Below are 18,777 nucleotides of genomic sequence, written 5' to 3' on the forward strand. Positions count from 1 at the left end.
GTGATATGACTAAAGATTTAATCAGGGTGATTTTTCCACAAATAGACAGGCATTTTCCTTTCCATGGTAGCAAGATCTTATCTATTTTTGCTAACTTTCTATAAAAATGTATTGGAGTCAGATCATTTCTTTATTTTTTTCCTGGGATTCAATCTTGCAACCTTTCGATTACTAGTCCAACGCTCTAACCACTAGGCTACCTGCCAATAGGCTAACTTACCTGATTGTAGTTAATAAATCCAATGTAAAATGTGATAACTATAGTATCCTTAACTAGCATTGAAAAAGTCAATCCCTTCTTCTCTAATTAAATAGCTCCGTAATTTCTGAATTATGGTTGTGACATCATCAGTAGGCTACAGTAACCTATGCTTCAGAGGGGAGGGGAGGGGCAGGTAGCCTACGCACACCCACTGGCAAAGATTTCCAGCTGGAAGGCAGATGCAATAATATGTTTCTTAGTGACGGAGTTGGGGCTTTGCATAGGCGCTTTGTTACGATTTCTGTGGGACTGGAAAAAAAGGCTCGAAATGTAAAGGAATGTTATTAACTGGTTCCCATGCTTTTAGTATAACGGTTCTGTTCCGGAACAGTATAGATCACTTTTGTTTTCGGTTCGGGTTCTGTTCCTCAATTTTTTTCCCCTGAAACAGTTCCAACCCTTGATTGTAATACAATTTTTGTTGTGTGTGTCTACATTCAACTGGTAAAAGTTGACTATGATATGATTAAGAGAAGAAAAACCCTATTAGGGTTTGGTTCCTAGCCTTAACAGGCTTGCGAACCCATTCTAGGCCTATGATATCTTAACAACTCTCTGACGCTATGACGACTATTTTGGTATTTTTACCATCCAGATATTTTTTTGCAGAATAAAAAATCCCTGCTGATCTATACAATGTTTGAAAAATTGAAAAATGTATGTTACAGTAACTTTATCTGGGATAAAACATTCTGAAAATGTTCTCTTTAGAAGGTTATGTCAAATGAAGCTGACTCCAGTCATAACACTGTATTACAGTATCATTTATTTGTCTCACAGCTTCCTGAGGGATCTCATAAAACATACAGTTAAGTTGTGACCCATTTAAATACAACAGGGTATTTAAAAGAATGCATCTTATTAGGGTACCTGTCTCAAGGATTGAAATCAGGAACAGTTGATGAGCTGCTCCCATAACTGTACTGTACATTTATAATGTCTGAGGGCACTCCACCCCCATCCAAACCCACCTCGTTAGTGTTTAGGGCAGAGCAAGGCAGATGGAGAGGAGAACAACAAGCATCAGTAGCTGACCTGGATCCCTTTAGGATTGCAGGGGATGTTTTTATTAGGAGGAACAGGGCTCCCCATTGCTGATGCAAATCGGGTCTTTTTGATAAATTATGGCCTGCTTCATCTGCATTATCAGCCCCTTCTCATGCACAGCGATAGCCCTTGACCTCTTATTGAGAGTGTGCGTGCCAGAGTCTGGCACAGGCCTTGTTTGATATATTTATCCTTCATAAAGGCTCATCAACAACCGTTTGCTCCTCCTACACCGGCATGTTTCAGACTGACATAGCCAGCCTACCCACTGGGCAAAAAATGGTTGAATCAACATTGTTTCCATATTATTTCAACCAAAATATTCAATGTGATGATGTTGAATCAATGTGGAAAACTGATTGGATTTGAAAAAAGTGATTAACATAAGGGAATTTCATATATTTTTCACCAAATGTTACATTTGTTGGTTGATTTCACGTTGAATTATCATTAGTTGACAACCAAATGTAAATCAAAACTAGATGTTGAACAAGTCTGTGCCCAGTGTGTAGCTTTCGGAGCAAAAATAAATATCTCTATTTAACATGCCACAAATGTCACCTGTGCTCAGAGGGGTATGTCTTATTAAATTTCTTATCTTTATAATTAATTGCATTGTCATTTTCCTTTGTGTACCCCTAGAGGTGTGTAGTGAAAGCTCCCAAAATCTATTACCGTTTTGTTTATTCCAGGTCCCAAATTAGTAAATAGGCTACATTTGATCCAATACCTTGATACATTCTGAACATTGTCCCCTTCTTGTTTTGTTTTGCAGCCAAAGCAGATTGGAGATGATTTCTGTGGGCTGGTGTTGAATCAGCCTTTGGGGGGTCTACGGGTGATAGAGGGGACCCCTCTGTATGATGACCGCGTAGATGGCATGGGAGCAGTAGCAGCCTACACCTATGGAGACCACTCAGTGGTGTTTGTGGGAACCCGCAGCGGACACCTCAAAAAGGTAAAGAGAGAAATTCTGATTCTTTCTGTTCAGTTGGGCCGATCAATTATTCCCCCGGTAGCTGTGTTAGAATTCTTTACATAAATGCTTAAAAGGTGAAGGCCTGGGGAAGCTATGGTGTTGGAGGCAGAGATGGGATTTCACCAAACACCAACCGTTTTGTCTGATTTATTTTTGAATGTGATTAAATATTTGTAGCACATTGGTATTTTTTAGGGGTATTTTATTAGGATCTCCATTAGCTGTTGTGATAGCAGCAGTTACTCTTCCTGGGGTCCACACAAAACATGAAATATGACATAATACAGAACATTAATAGACAAGAACAGCTTAAGGACAGAACTGCATACATGTAAAACACAGAGAGAGAAAAAACGCAGAGAGGCCTACTATTCTAGGTCTACATTTATCCTGACCATTTATCAGGAACATTTTCATATGTTAGATTTACATTCTGTAGCATCTGTCAGTACATACACACAAAATATCTATTGAGGCGTTGTGCCGCGAGGTGTTGCTTTATCTGTTTTTTAAAGCCAGGTTGCTGTTCACTTGAACAATAGGAGATGGAAGGGAGTTCAATGCAATCATGGCTCTATAATACTGTACGTTTCCTTGAACTGGTTCTGGATTTGCAGACTGTGAAAAGACCCCTGGTGGCATGTCTGGTGGGATAAGTGTGTGTGTCAGTGTTGTATGCAAGTTGACTATGCAAACAATTTGAAATTTTCAACACATGAATGTTTCTTATAAAAACAAGAAGTGATGCAGTCAGTCTATCCCCAAGAGAGACTGGCATACATAGTATTGATATTAGCCCTCTGATTACAGTGGAGTAAGACGTTCCACTCTTTTCTTGGCCAGCTGGTGTTTTTCTAGGTCCTTCTTTGCAGCACCTGACCATATGCCTGGGCAATAATCAAGATAATATAAAACTAGAGCCTGTAGGACTTGCTTTGTGGAGTGTGGTGTCAAAAAAGCAGAGCATCTCTTTATCAAGGACAGACCTCACCCCATTTTACATTCATTAAATCAATATGATTTGACCATGACAGTTTACAATCCAAGGGAACACCAAGTAATTTAGTCTCCTCTACTTGCTCAACAGCCAGGTTATTCATTATAAGATTCAGCTGAGGTCTAGAACTTAGGAAATTATTTGTACCAAGTATAATTATTTTAGATTTAGAGATGATCAGGACTAGTTTATTACTGGCCACCCATTCTAAATCTGACTGCAACTCTTTGTTTATGGTTGCAGTGATTTCACCAGCTGTGGTTGCTGACATGTATAATGTTGAATCGAGGACCAAGAGAGCTCCCCTGCAGTACACCACACTTTACATGTTTAACATTAGAGAAGTGTCCATTAAAGAAAACCTTCTCTGTTCTGTTAGATAGATAGCTCTTGAATACACTATATGGCAGAGGTAACACATAAGCCATAACACATATGTTTTTTCAATAACAGCTTATCACATCAAAGGCTGCACTGAAATCTAACAATACAGCTCCCACAATCATCAGTCATCTTTTTGTTATCGATTTCTTTCAACCAATGATCATTAGTTTGTGTCAGTGCAGTACATGTTGATTGCCTTTCTCTATAAGCATGCTGATCGTCTGTTGTCAATTTGTTTACAGAGAAATAGCATTGTATCTGGTCAAACACAATTTTTTTGCTAAGAGTCAATAAGCTGAATGGTCGGTTGTTAGAACCAGTAAAGGGCGCTTTACCATTCTTGGTAGTGGAATTACTTTGGCTTCCTTCCAGGTCTGAGGACAATTTTTTTTCTCCAGACTCAGATTCAAGATATGACATATAGGAGTGGCAATATAGTCCACTACATGCTCAGTAGCTTTCCATCTAATTTTTCATTACCAGGTGGTTTGTCATTATTGATGGACAAGAATTCCTTTTCCACCTCACCCACACTAACTTTACAAAATTCAAAATTACAATGCTTTCCCTTCATTATTAGGTATTTTATGCATGAATATGATGGTTCACAGTTTGTTGTTTTTATTTTTATTTCACCTTTATTTGCTTGATGTAGAATGCTTGTTCTGTCAAAAACAGGACTGACTATTCCATGACTTTGCTAGTGGAAGCCATGGAGGTCTTTTGTCAGTTGAGTCTATAAAAGCTTTATGAAAATCAATGATGTTTCTCTAGTTTGGGACTTTGTGTTGTATAGATATGGCCTTTCTGACTTGAGTTGGCGGTAGTATATGCCCAGCCTCCTTCTTCTTCTGCACGGATTTATTTTGTGTTGACACAAGTTATCATTGCTGCTCTGTCATTTAAAATAGATGAACATCATCAGCAGTGAGACCCACTGGGTTTAAATGCTGGGTAGTTTATATTCAATGCCACGTCAAAAAGTATACATTTATTTGAGGAAATCTCTGCCCCAGTTGCACTTCATTTCTGAAAAAGAAAAACCTTAGTGGGTCTTGACTAATGACATAAACTCTATAGATGGATAATTATTATTAGTCTATTGAATTCATTGTAGTTCTATGTGTTATGCATTATAGCCTTTTTGATTGATATACACGTATGAATGGCAATTTTTGATCACATCCCCTCATGTGGATCTGTGGTTTGTAATCAGTATGTGAACCTCAGACTGGCAGGGAAACAGAGTGGTAGAAGAGTGCATGGTGATTAGAGGTCGACCGATGAATTGGAATGGCCGATTAATTAGGGCCACTTTCAAGTTTTCATAACAATCGGAAATCGGTATTTTTGGGTGCCGATTTGCCGATTTTTTTGTAATTATTTTTATTATTCATATTTTTATACCTTTATTTAACTAGGCAAGTCAGTTAAGAACACATTCTTATTTTCAATGATGGCCTAGGAACGGTGGGTTAACTGCCTTGTTCAGGGGCAGAACGACAGATTTTCACCTTGTCAGCTCGGGGGAACCACTCTTGCAACATTACAGTTAACTAGTCCAACGCAATGACGACCTGCCTCTCTCTCGTTGCACTCCACAAGGAGACTGCCTGTTACGCGAATGCAGTAAGCCAAGGTAAGTTGCTAGCTGGCATTAAACTTATCTTATAAAAAACAATCAATCATAATCACTAGTTAACTACACATGGTTGATGATATTACTAGATATTATCTAGCGTGTCCTGCGTTGCATATAATCTGACTGAGCATACAAGTATCTAAGTATCTGACTGAGCGGTGGTAGGCAGAAGCAGGCACGTAAACATTCATTCAAACAGCACTTTAGTGCGTTTTGCCAGCAGCTCTTTGTTGTGCGTCAAGCATTGCGCTGTTTATGACTTCAAGCCTATCAACTCCCGAGATGAGGCTGGTGTAACCGAAGTGAAATGGCTAGCTAGTTAGCACGTGCTAATAGCGTTTCAAACGTCACTCGCTCTGAGCCTTCTAGTAGTTGTTCCCCTTGCTCTGCATGGGTAACGCTGCTTCGATGATGGCTGTTGTTGTGTTGCTGGTTCGAGACAAGGGAGGAGCGAGGAGAGGGACGGAAGCTATACTGTTACACTGGCAATACTAAAGTGCATATAAGAATATATATATATGTGCATATAACAATAGTCAAAGGTATATGAAATACAAATGGTATAGAGAGAAATAATCCTATAATTCCTATAATAACTACAACCTAAAACTACAACCTAAAATATTGAAGACTCATGTTAAAAGGAACCACCAGCTTTCATATGTTCTCATGTTCTGAGCAAGAAACTGAAACGTTAGCTTTCTTACATAGCACATATTGCACTTTTACTTTCTTCTCCAACACTTTGTTTTTCCATTATTTAAACCAAATTGAACATGTTTCATTATTTTTTTGAGGCTAAATTGATTCTATTGATGTATTATATTAAGTTAAAATAAGTGTTCATTCAATATTGTTGTAATTGTCATTATTACAAATAAATAAAAATAATCGGCCGATTAATCGGTACCGGCCTTTTTTTGGTCCTCCAATAATCGGTATCGGTATCGGCGTTGAAAAATCATGATCATTCAACCTCTATTATAATCACTAACCAGTGACGTCTAGGATTAATTTAAAAAATGGATTTTGTGCTTTCATAACTGTCTAACTGTAAAAATACTTATTGAAATACCATCTAGAATAGTGGTCACCAACCTTTTCAGAGTCAAGATCACTTTTGATGTCAAAAGGCAAACCGAGATCTACTGCTCAGATTTATTTTAAAACAATACTTAAAAAATGTAACATTAACCTAATAAAAACAGTTCTGAAGGAATGAGGGAATACATCAGAATGTTGGCTATATGCATGGCCTGCCAATATTGTTCTTCTCAGTCTACATTATATTCCAAAACTTGAGCTTTGATAACAAAATAGATCAGTTGGTGTAGCACTTACAAGGTACAGCTGATTTGATAATAATTTGCTTTTTTATTTTACTGAACTGACAATATCTGCATCTGATGGTCATGGTGCTTTCAAGACAAATGGGACCCCGGAAAAAACGAGGTCAAGTCATGACGTCAGTGAACTTCAGGTCGGAGCTCTAGAAAGATGCCCGTTGGATGACCGTTCAAAACGATCTCGTTTTTAATGGCCACTGACGCCATGACTTGACCTTTTTTCCCCCCAGTTGTCATGAACGCACTGATGTCTGAGATTTCCGAGTTCCCAGTTGTTTTAAACACAGCATTAGTCTCAGCGGATTGAGGGAGAGAGCAGCAGAGGGTCCACCTCTCACGGTCCATGCTCTCTCCTTCCTTTCCTTCTGGTGAGACTGACCAAAGAGATGGGACACCATCTTCCACCTGATGGTGAAACTCGAGTTGCACCACATCTGCCTCAAGCACAAATTCATGTTGCTCCTATAACCAGAGAAAGTGAAATACTCCTCGATATTAAAATAGACACGATGAGCTGCAAATTAAATGGTTCAAAATGGTAACATTTTGCCTACCTGGTGCGTAGGGCTTCTGAATCAAGTGTACCTACCACTAACAGCACAACATCAAAAAAAGGAGTGCAAGCCTTTAGTCTTCATAGTTGGCTTTTGTACAGAAATGATCCATCGACCTGATGGTGACCACTGATTTTGAATTCATTTTGGACTTAATGACATAATGATACCTCCACTAAATGTGACGATGACTGGGAGAGGGATACCTACTGTATGATGCTATTTCAGTCACCCTCCATTGTTTTTGTGGACAGGAGAATTTAGTTTTGCACCCTACCAGAGAATCATGGTCTACCCCCACAATGTTACATTAAAATAAAAAACACCCCATGACTCACTCTGCCCTCTGTACCCACTGCCTAGAACAATAACAGTATTCCAAATGGTGCTTCTGAGAAATGATCCTCTTACTTTCCTGCCCAGCCAACTCCAATATCTCTCATCCCTCCTCTAGTTTTCCTTTGGGTTAAAACTATCCTTCTATCTTTGAGCATCAATTCATTTAGTCTGTGCTCTGCATTTGACATAATAGCTTGAGATTGGATGAGAAGAAATCTTTATAGTTCAAACGTAAGATCATGTTTTTATTGGAATCAATAATCATTCTATTATAAATGCCACAGTCCCTCGTCCTTGTTGTGTATGTTAAATGGGAGGTCTGTTGTGTTTATTTTGACAGGATTTACTTCCAGTTGACAGTGAGCATCTAATGTTAGACGAGATGTTGGGCAGGATGTAGAGGCTGACTTTGCTACTTTTCACTCGACACAGTAATTATAATGCTTCATACAGAAAATTAATTACACCCCAGTTCTGTATTCTTGCCATCCTATTCCCAGATGAGAAATTAAACTGTGCTCACATACACACTGAAAAGCACGGGTTTAGTTAGAATCTCTTCTCCTTGGAGAGTAGTCTCGTGTTTTGTTTTCTATTTCAGTTATTTATGAGGTCTCCTGTTGATGCATGTTTCAATATATTCCCTACCTCCATCTGCTTGCTTGTTGCTAAAATGACTGGGTCACAAGGCTATGCCTACAAACAGAGTTTGCAGTATTTAGCCCATACTGATGACAGTGTCTGTCAAGAGGATTCTGTACCTAATATGTTTATCTGCTTAATAATAATAAAGCGAGACATTTATGATCATCTCTCTGCACATTTTCCCATTTCAAGTTTTTAAAGATGCTGCTTTTTTGCCACTTTAATACACTTGTCTTAAATGCAGATAGATCATCGTCATGAATTAATTAGGTGTATTAAAAAACTGTAACTCCATTATTTGCAAACACACAATTTTAGTGGGTTGAGGTTTGAATTTATGAGTGAATCATGTTTTAGGGGCGCATGACAATGTATTATTGCGAAAGAAAAAGCAGGAGACTGCAGAGGCCAAGCCCGGGCAGGGAAGTAACATTTTCACACAATCTAAAAGGGCTTATTCCCACCAGCCACTGGCTGCTTTGGTGTTAAGCTCACTGTATTTTCCTCAAAGAAACCAAATAGATAGGTTGCATCACAGTTCTAGTTAAAGGGCAAATCTGCCACTTTTCAACCTCATATGCATTATCTCCAGCACCATACCAGTGTCTACAAATTTGAAAATGGGGCATTTCTATGATCTGTGGTTAAAAAGAGAAGAAGAAAGTTCCTAAAAAATGCTTCTCTGTGACATCACAGGGTAGGATTAGAAAGTATGAAAAACAGTGATTTCCAAACCTGCAAATAGTTTCTAGCCAGAGGGGAGGGTATTATCTTGCTCCACAATACACTGCAAATCTCGTAGTGTTTTAAAATCACTGTTTTTAAGTTCCTTGCTCATGGGGGAGCAAGAAACGTAACTTTTTAATTATATAATTATATAATTTTTCTTCTACAAAATATAGAAATGCTCCATTTTCACATATGTAGACACTGGTATTGTGCTGGAGATGATGATGAAAATGATGTTGAAAAAAGGCAGAGAATCTGGTGTTTCTATGTTAAACAGTTTTGTTGTATTTCAGTCTTCTGTGATGAATATAAAGTGTAACATTGGGATGCAAACTCAAAATAATCATACATTTCAACTCTATATCGGACATGTCACAGGTGTCTTCTTTTTTAAAGCCCATAACCATGTGTGTGAGGTGTACTTTTGTTTCACAGTAGATTTGTTTAAGACTACCAAGAAACACTCTGTGTGACCCTGATTTAGCCCACTGCAGTAAAAGTTTAGCAGAAAGTGGATATTGCACGTTTCATCCTGTGGATGTTGTGTTTTTTTTATGCCAGTGAAATGCTGCTTTGAGAGATAGCTTGTTGTATGTCAGTGTGAAGTGTTAGACTACCTGCCATAACCGGGAGCTAGAGAATGAAGGAGTAGGCTGTATAATTGCACCATATTTCCTCTCAGAATGGCTTGTTTGTTTTGGCAAAAGAATAGAGAACACAAGCTGCTTTCTGGAGCCATGTGGAAATCACCCATGAGCCCCAGTACTTCCTGTTTCCGGCTGCCTACCAATGGCTTTCACTGGGATACAATGTCATCTGTAGGAATGAGGAACCAACATTAGATCTACGGTAACTGAGAATAGGCTATTATGAAAATATGAAATATTTTAAGTGGCGAGAACCGAACTGAGCACTGCTTTTAACGTATTTGTATTGATTTGTAAGATGATACTTTCAGGCAAGAATTACTGTAAAGTTATAATTATGAATGAATGATGATTGCATCCGATTGATTTGATTTTGCACCTGTACTCTTGTGTAGGTAATGAACAGCTGTGTATTTGTTTGGGATTCTGCTAATTCTATTACACACTATTGGATACTTACACTGTGACACTGAGCAAGATGCATTCAGCTGAAACAACTGTAATGTAATCAACAGTTTGAAAAAAGTATTGAAATGTAGACAATAGAGTATCATTAATGCAGCAGTGGTTGGTTGCATCATTTCCTCTCTTTCATTTTGTCCAAGTACACCTCATATTCCCATCACCACTGTGGAGGAGGCTGAGAAATATATTACTGCTGAAATAGAAAAAGGCCTTTCTGGATTATATAGTCTGTGAGTAAGCAACAGGCTGTGTATGAGACCAAGATTCTCAGGTATATTTTATTGCTTATGTTGGTGTGGTGCCACTGCTGGTGTGTGTGTGTGTGTGTGCGCGAGCGCATGCGATCGAGTGTGTGTGTGAATAAACTGGCCTATTTTTCCGAATGCTAGTCGTCTTGACTCGTCTTCCATAGGGAATTAATGCGACAAGAATCAAGTTTCTTCAACAGTTTTCAATATTGAATACGTTGTTTTAATATTAGATGCCAAGCAATGGTTTGTTTTGATGTTGGCTTTTTATGATACTGGAAATATTGAATAGCTGGGACTCAATAAGAAATACTGCCATAAGCGAAGACATTTACTACAGTATATTATAGAGCTTCAACATTTTACAGCACTGGCAATCCATAGGATGTTCAAGCAGAGCCCACCATCCTAAAGATGACTTATAACAGTTTATATCTACAGCAGTAGACAAGTAAAGCAGGTCAGGTGTTAATCTAAATGACATGGTCTGCATCCCAATGTCTCCTGTTCCATTCTCCCTGCATCTGGCGTCAGCCTCAAATTGGTATGGGAGCTAATTCTTCAGTATAAATCAGTGTTGGGTGAATGGTCTGTGGAGCAGGCCAGGGCCTAGATTTACGAGCCTTCCCGGCCCACGACAGGTTTGATCATGGGGAAATCTGTTTGCTGTAAATCCCCCGGTCCAGAACAAGGCTGAGTGATGTTGTGTCTGGAGAGCAGGGTCCATTGTTCTCCATGTGTTGTTTTAAGGGGAGTGTTGCTGAAGTGTCCACTCTGTATCACATGAATGGGAGTGTTCTCAAGCGTTTTTCCTACCACATCTCTGTCATGTCGTTCTTGTGTGGAAAGGCGTTGTTTTCTACCAAGCTGTACATTTTCACTTTTGATGCTTTTCATTCTGTTTAGAAAATGTTCTTATGGTTAAGAAATATTTCCTGCGCTTGTGCTGCTGTTCATTGACCTTGTCAAGGTTGTCGAGCCATTCAAGCATTGTCTCACAAACATATGGTTGGTGAGTCATTGACATAGCTAAGCACTCAGCCTTTCCAAGGGACAGGTTTTAAGGCTCGCACACATCGCACCGAATATGGATCTAGCGTTTGTCTGCCGATCGTTCAGAGTGCTGTGTTTTAGGGACCACCCACTATAGACATCTGACTGCCGACATTTCACCCGATTCTACTTGTAAAATCGTTGTGCACTCGGTTTGCAAATTCCGTTCAGAGTTGCTAAGTACTCTATTGGTTTGTCTGAGCCCTTAGATCCTCAGAATCTATTCATGAACTAGAGATTCATCAGATCCTCAGAATCTATTCATGAACTAGAGATTCATCAGATCCTCAGAATCTATTCATAAACTAGAGATTCATCAGATCCTCAGCCTTTTTGTAGATGCCTCAGTCCCAGAGTCCATGTCTATACTACATACCTTCATTGTAAACAAGCTCTCTGTTGCCCAAGTGGACTGATTACCCAACACCCGAGTAGCAGACTAGTAGTAGACCACCACACAGCTGTTCCTATCTGCTTTGCCATGTCCAGAGTGAGCTGTTGTTCTGTTTGACGGGAGCACGGGGATAGGGAGAACCAGAGAGGGATGTCGCTGCTATGGTGGTGAGAATGGGGAGGGGAGAGCTGTTAAACAGTAGAGAGTTTTAGACATGGTGGGGGAAATAGCTTCCAGATGCGTATCCCATTCTCTCTACTGATCTTTCCTTCCGTCTTAAATGTGTGCCGACAACTTGTTGTGATGAAGCGATGTTGCTGATGGAAGAACAAAGAGGGTGTCACAAAGTGGCCATTTTTTACACCATACTTGGAATATGGGAATGTATGTTATGACAAGAATCCATGTACTGTAATTGGAACATAAAAGGGTTACAGAGTTGAGGACCCCGCCCCCCCAAAAAAAGATTGTCATGGTGAAAAATAAGAATGTCATTCGTTCACTGCCATGACATTGCTCACTACTGTGTGCAGGCTCCTACTACTGCTACTGTATGTGTTTATGGTTGTTGTTTTTATGTGCTTGTCAAGAATAATTGTTTTACCCCTCTGACCTATCTGACACAGGTACAGTAAGTGCTTGTGTGTTGTGTTTTGGGATTACGCCCCTTTGGGCAGGCAGCCCGACTCTGTCCCTCTTGGATAAGCCCTCGTCTGGGCATTTTCTTTTTATAATTTAATGGCTTACCACTCATAACTTCATTTAAGGTCAGTGCTGCCACCGTCGTAAATGCAGGGTGTTTAGCACTTAAGCACCTGTGTCTGGCTGTCTGCTATAAAGGCCCAGTGCTCCTGCCTCCCTCCTCGTGATTCAGTAGCTGGCCTCTGTAGCAAGGAAACATTTCACTTCATCTTTACTACTGTGCAGGCTACTCCGTCGGGAACCAGAACAGTTTCTGAAATTTCGATAAGAAAATGATGTGTCATTTTTCAGTTGGTCAAAATGCGACGTAGCTGCAAAGCCTGGCTTTGCCTGCCTGGCACATTTGATCATTCCGCTGCTGTCCTGCTGTCTCTCGTTCTCTGACTGCAGGCTCTAGCATCAGGCTGGAACTAACCTTGGGAGTCTGCTGGGGAAATGATCCAGCAGGTTTATCATTCTTCTTCCTCTATGGCCCCACATCAACTCCCTGCTGTTTCTGGACTCCCAAAGAACGATGAAAGGTCATGAGTGAAGATGTATTATGTTGACAAAGGAGAAGGCATGCTGTTATTGCATGCATATTTTTTTAGAGGCCCAGACTCTCCTCCTTTCATACTGTTTTAATATGTTCATACTTTTGTAGATTCACTGTAGTTATGTACAGTGTTTGAGACGGACAGCATTATTCATTTGTCATTAACTATTAACAACTCTCCACTACCCACGTTGCTGTTTTCCTGTAAACAAGAATGGCGCCGGTTAAGTCGCAGCATAGCATGTGTGTGAAATTTCTTGGCAAACGAGAGTCCTGAGTTAAGAGCTTAGCACTTAAATGAAGGTACCTTCAATGAACACTCTGTTTTTATTTTTTGTTTTTATTGAGGGGTCTCTTGAAATTTCCCTGGAAATGTTACCCTCCTCACATGGGACGATTAGAGATGAGTTATTTAATAAAGAGGCCAACAAAGAAGAGCTCTGTGTCTGTGACCTGCATGATACTACTACACATAACAAACCGGTTTTCCCCCTGACCAACACTGACCCTATTCACTCTCACCAGTCCTCAATACAGACCCTATTGTGGATCGTGACAGGGTAGCTCAAACCTTCACATACAGCTCTGGAAAAAATGAAGAGACCACTGCAAAATGATCCGTTTCTCTGGTTTTACCATTTTATAGGTATGTGATTGGGTAAAATTATTATTTTTTGTTTTATTCAATGAACTACTGACAACATTTCTCCCAAATTCCATTGGGTGCGAGACACTGGGGCTGCTTTAGCAAGGCTGGAATTGGGCAGATTTGGGCAGAATTTACAGTGTGGTACAGAATGACATGGGCCTGATTCTTGGCCAAGTTACATCTCTGCTACTGTTGTGGAATGTCTTATTGGTCAGCCATTCCTTTTTGTGACGAGTGTGTCCAGACAGACTGTCTCATAAGAAAACATCATTGGACATGGCTTCTACCAAGGACAGAATACAGAAAGAGGAGGAATCGTACATTATTAAACAAGCTATCTGTTACACAGTTGGGCCAAAGAGGTAACTCTCCCTTTATCAAATCAAACCAAATGTTATTAGTTGCATACACATATTTAGCAGATGGTATTGCGGGTGTAGCGAAATGCTTGTGTTCCTAGCTCCAACAGTGCAGTATCTAACCTATTTTAATTTAATTAGGCCTAGCTCCATATTTCAAGAGAGTGACCCAAGCCTATGGTTAGTCGTGGGTTTATAAAATGGGCCCAACACCACATTTTGGCAAGCAACTATCACTGGACTATATATGTTTTGTTTCATGTAATTTCCGTCTTTTTTGCTTTTCTAGATTTTCCGTGAAGTAAGGAAACATAATATTTTGAGACTGACATGGTTTGTCCAAGGTAATTAGTGTTGGTTAACTTCTGGGATCCTGTTGGAGGCAACGAGCTAACTGGAAGAGACAGATGGGGAAAAGCCTCGTCACAAGACACTGGCCCATTTCAACAACAGCCACCTTCAATCCTGCTCTAAATGACCAAGCAGACAGTTCAATTTAAAGCTTATTTGAGCCTGTACACATTGGAGTTAAGTGTCTGTAACACCCCAAACACGTTTGAAGGGATGAATATGTAAGCAATCCCAGATTGTAGATAACAAATGTTTACATGAATGGATTTATACAGATCCTCCAATTGAATTGAACAGTAGGCTATCCATTCCAGATTGTGTCTTCTCACCCATCCTCCCCTTCCTTTCCCCTGCAGGACAAACACAAAACCTATAATGTGTTCTCTTCACGTACTGCTTGGCTGGCTGGTTGACTGGCCTCTCCTTATCTCATGGGAGGCTTGTTCTCCATTTCTCCCTCCATTTTGTTGTTGAGTCAGAATCCTGTTTTAGGTCAGTGTGTGGTGTGTCAGCCGTTTCAGATGTCTGATGTCATTGCTAGTGGATTGTAGGATATGTTTCCGGGGACCTCAGAGGGCAAGAGGTGAAAGTGGATTTTGCTCAGTGACTTTCTAAGCCCGGCACCTGGAACTAGGTCATTTTCCCAGAAAAAAAATAAACGAATTGAAGAATGAGGGAGGGAAAGGGAGGGGAGAGGGGTATTTCGCTAGAACACTGATTTGAGCAGTGAAGCGAATGCCACAAAAAGGGGGTGGGGGTGTATTGGAAAAGGGGGTGGGGGTGTATTGGGAACCAGAAATTGCATTTAGATATTGTTTATTGACTCATATATGGGTCTAAACATGGACATGACGACTAGGCCTACATAGGGTCATGTTTGGTGTATTAAACAATAAATGGGCTAATGATTCTTTCTGCAATCACATCTACCTATTGATATTCTATTTAAAAGTGTCAGCTCGAACACCTTTTGTTTGTGTTGCTTTCGGAATCCCTGGTTCTCTGAGGAAAAGGACAACAACCAAAGACTGAATACAATCCTCATGGAATTATTATTATTATTTTTTATATATATAAATTGTCGCTAGAAGAATTGTAGGCTAGCTGTTGACGATCTTGAAAAGGGTAGGGATTGAAATCTGTCAAATGAATCAGTCTTGTATTTCTGATAATTCTATGATTACTGTTCATTGTGCTCTCCATTGTCTCTGGAGTTGAAGGCAGGAAACGCTCCTCTATGGAGCACAATGACGAGGAAACAAAGGGCTGTCTGTCTGTCTGTCTGATGGGCTTTAATAGTGCCACATACAAAATCTGCTTAATTAAGTCTTCTGTTGCTTCACTGGTGATGTTCTTGATAAGACGCTTCTTATAGTTTGGCTGGATGCTCACATTTGCCTGACAAGGCGGTCTGTATTCTAGTCTCTAAAGGTCTATTTAAGACACATACTGCATGTAGACTGACGGTCAAATCTGGTTTATGTGTTTGTTGTTACATAAAGAACAGGAAGGTCATGTAAACACATTCAAGGAAAGTTTTGTGCAAATTGCATTTACCCCCCTGGAAGACAATGGCTTCAACAAGAAAATACTCTCATCAAAATGCTGATCAGGTTCATACACTGTTATTGGCAAGTTTGTTTTGAGCTAGATAGAGCCAAGTGACAATTATTTCCTTACAATAATAAGGCCTTCCTCAGCACTGCTTCCCCTGTTCGTTAGCTCGGCAGTGTTTAGTGTTTAGTATGCTGAGCGGCAGGATGTGACGGGTGCCCTCATCATTGTTGCCCGGGATGGATTTGTAAATGAATCATGCCATCTTGAATAGCGTTGCTTTATGGTAGTTTGCACAGTAAATTAGACAGACCCCAGTCCCTTGCGCCCAGATTAGATAGTGGTGCAGCGATTCGTCTCCCTCTGCTAAAGATGCAGCAGCGTTGACCGTGTTTAGATGCTGTAAATGAATGGTCCTGGCTGAGATTTAGTGCTAGGAACATCTGAGGATGGAACATTCTTAATTGATAATTTACATTGGTTGGAAACAGCTGCTAGTGGAGGTGCTCATGCTCTTACTGTTAATTACATTTCCAGCCTTTATACTTTCTGCACGGCCGAGGCCTTCAGTCCAGCCCCGTGCTGATGCTTGTTTTCTTAATCAACACCCCAGACAGAGGGAGAGACTGAGGGTTTCTCAGTGCAGTTACCAAAAACACCTTGACCTCTGTGCGTGCCTGATCATTTTTGGGCTGTGGTGCTGCTCAGTCTTGTTCTGTCTGGGTTTATCTATGCTGAGCAGATTTGCTATGTGTTCCGCTGTGGGGGGAAATGCTTTTGTAGCCATGAGTGAGCCGGTGCCACTAGCCCGGTCCTGTGTTTGCACAGCTCTAATCGTCTATTTGCCCACATTTTAGCGTGTCGTCACCTCATCCACAGCACAGCCTCCAAGCTTTTACTGTTTAGTTTGAGAACCTGAGGGGAATGTGACCTTGGGTTTTTGAAGTACCTTCGTAATGATGTGATCATCCTTTTTGAAATGTGATTTTGTCTTCCCCTCTAATGTTGTAAATCATGTGAAGATGGCAAATGAAGGCATCTTCCTCCTTTCTATAAATCAATTATTATTTTCCATTTATTTGCTCGATAACTATTGATTACTTCCAGGCACACACAGAGAGGACATGGCAGATGCCTGTGTGAAAGATAGTGTGCCTCAGAAGATTTTTCCGCCTTCACATGAGGTGTAATCATACCCTGCTGGCAGTGTCATATTGGTTGTGTCCCCCTCAACCTCCGTTCCCCACCCCCACCCTCCCCGTCAGCCCAGGACTTAATCAACCCTGACTGGCTCTTTCTTAAAGTGCATTGTGGGGTGCACATTCCCTGTGGGAGAGTTGACAGTCCCCCTATGTAACTACAGTCTCCTCCAGCACCTCTATAGAGTAGCATGCTGCTACACGGCCGCTCCTGTCTACTCAGCCTCCTTTGTCTTTGTCTTCACAGCATCACTATGACAGAGTGCATTGATGAAAGAGACATACCGTCAGTGTGGTGTTATGGGCTGCGAACAGTATGCGTCCAATTCTGTCCCCAATATTACGTTTAAGGCTCTCACTGCTAATGGCATTGTCAGCCTGAACAGTCGTTTGAACGGGGAGAGGACGTTGAAGTCGGTGCAAATCTCACACACTCATGGCAGAGTGGGAAAAAATCTTCTTAAAGCCCTTTATTTAGCAACCTATTTTCATAACCACCTCTGAAAATTGACAAGGATTAGCAGGAGTGGTGCGGTGAGGTTTATGACAATAGTTTTATTCATTCAGTTGTGAAAACATAAAAAATAAAAAAATCTGTTTCTGATATGAGCTTTTGCCCTAGTTTCAGCTTTCCTCGTTTTCTGTGTTTTGAAATGTTTATTTCACCGTACATGAAATACGTGTCTTGTGGTTGGTCTGCTTTGTGTCATTTAATGTTATGACCATTTCTCTGTCCAGATGAGAACTCACTGATGTACAGCAATAAGGGACACAAATAGAGAGATGGACGGGTTCTGTCTCCTGTCAGAGCAGAAACCCCTAGATACCATTTTTTTTTGGTCTTGATTAAATCACCACTCATCAATAAGATGAGTTACTTGTTGCATTTGTTTCTCATTTAAGATGAGTAAATTACGTAATACTGTAATTAACATAGCTAAATAATGTTTCCTTTTAAATACAAATGTAGTTTGCTCGAAAGCAGATTACATCTCATTTTATCTTCACAGAAGTTTTATATAATCTCTAGAAAGTGTTGTCTATGTCTTTAGACAATAGAAACCAGTAGCAGATCCAAACCAGGATTTGGAATGCAGCCTAATCATATTTATTTTGCCGCTGCCAGCACAGTATATATCAGTGCCACAGAATGAGAGCAAGAGATAGAGAAAACTCCAACTGATACATTTTGGTTTTGACACGAGATACCACTCTGTTCCCGGTGTTTATGATTAGGGATCCAGTAGGGAACCGGTCCAACACTCCCCTTGAGCCACCGGGCCAGCCAGGCCTCCCCTCACCAGGATTGACTTAGCACAGGCTGGCTACCTCATGCTGAAAACATTTACAATTCTCCCGAGCCCCACTGTGCTGCACTTTCTCTTCTCTCTCTCTTCTCTCTTTGTCTTGATGAAGTCAGGGAAGGAGATGCTGGGTCTGGAATCCACATTGACCCCAACAAAAGGGTAGGGCACCTACATAAAGATGAAAGAAGCTAATGAAAATAAGACAGAAATGTCAAAGGAATATTAAACATGTAATGATTGAATCCGGGCTGCGAGGGATAGAGAGATGAGGAACGAACGCAGACAGAGTGAAACGTAGGTCTGTCTCATCTGCGTTTTTATCGTACGTAGGTGGTGAAGTTAGGTCAGGTGACCCCGCCCTCCCTTTGTGAGGATCTGTTTTTGGCTCGA

General features: G+C 40.5%; 1 protein-coding gene across 2 annotated transcripts in view; it reads left to right on the top strand.

The window, feature by feature from the left end:
• Window positions 1–18,777, top strand: part of LOC112216034 (plexin A3) — a 131,972-nt gene that overhangs the window by 20,991 nt on the left and 92,204 nt on the right. For both annotated transcript variants that reach the window (XM_042299430.1, XM_024375633.2), the window contains exon 3: window positions 2,085–2,267. In XM_042299430.1, coding sequence (XP_042155364.1) covers window positions 2,085–2,267 — 183 coding nt within the window. The remainder of the gene's footprint in view (window positions 1–2,084; window positions 2,268–18,777) is intronic.

The sequence above is a fragment of the Oncorhynchus tshawytscha genome, linkage group LG16, assembly GCF_018296145.1.
Source record: "Oncorhynchus tshawytscha isolate Ot180627B linkage group LG16, Otsh_v2.0, whole genome shotgun sequence".
In the NCBI taxonomy this organism is placed as follows: Eukaryota; Metazoa; Chordata; class Actinopteri; order Salmoniformes; family Salmonidae; genus Oncorhynchus; species Oncorhynchus tshawytscha.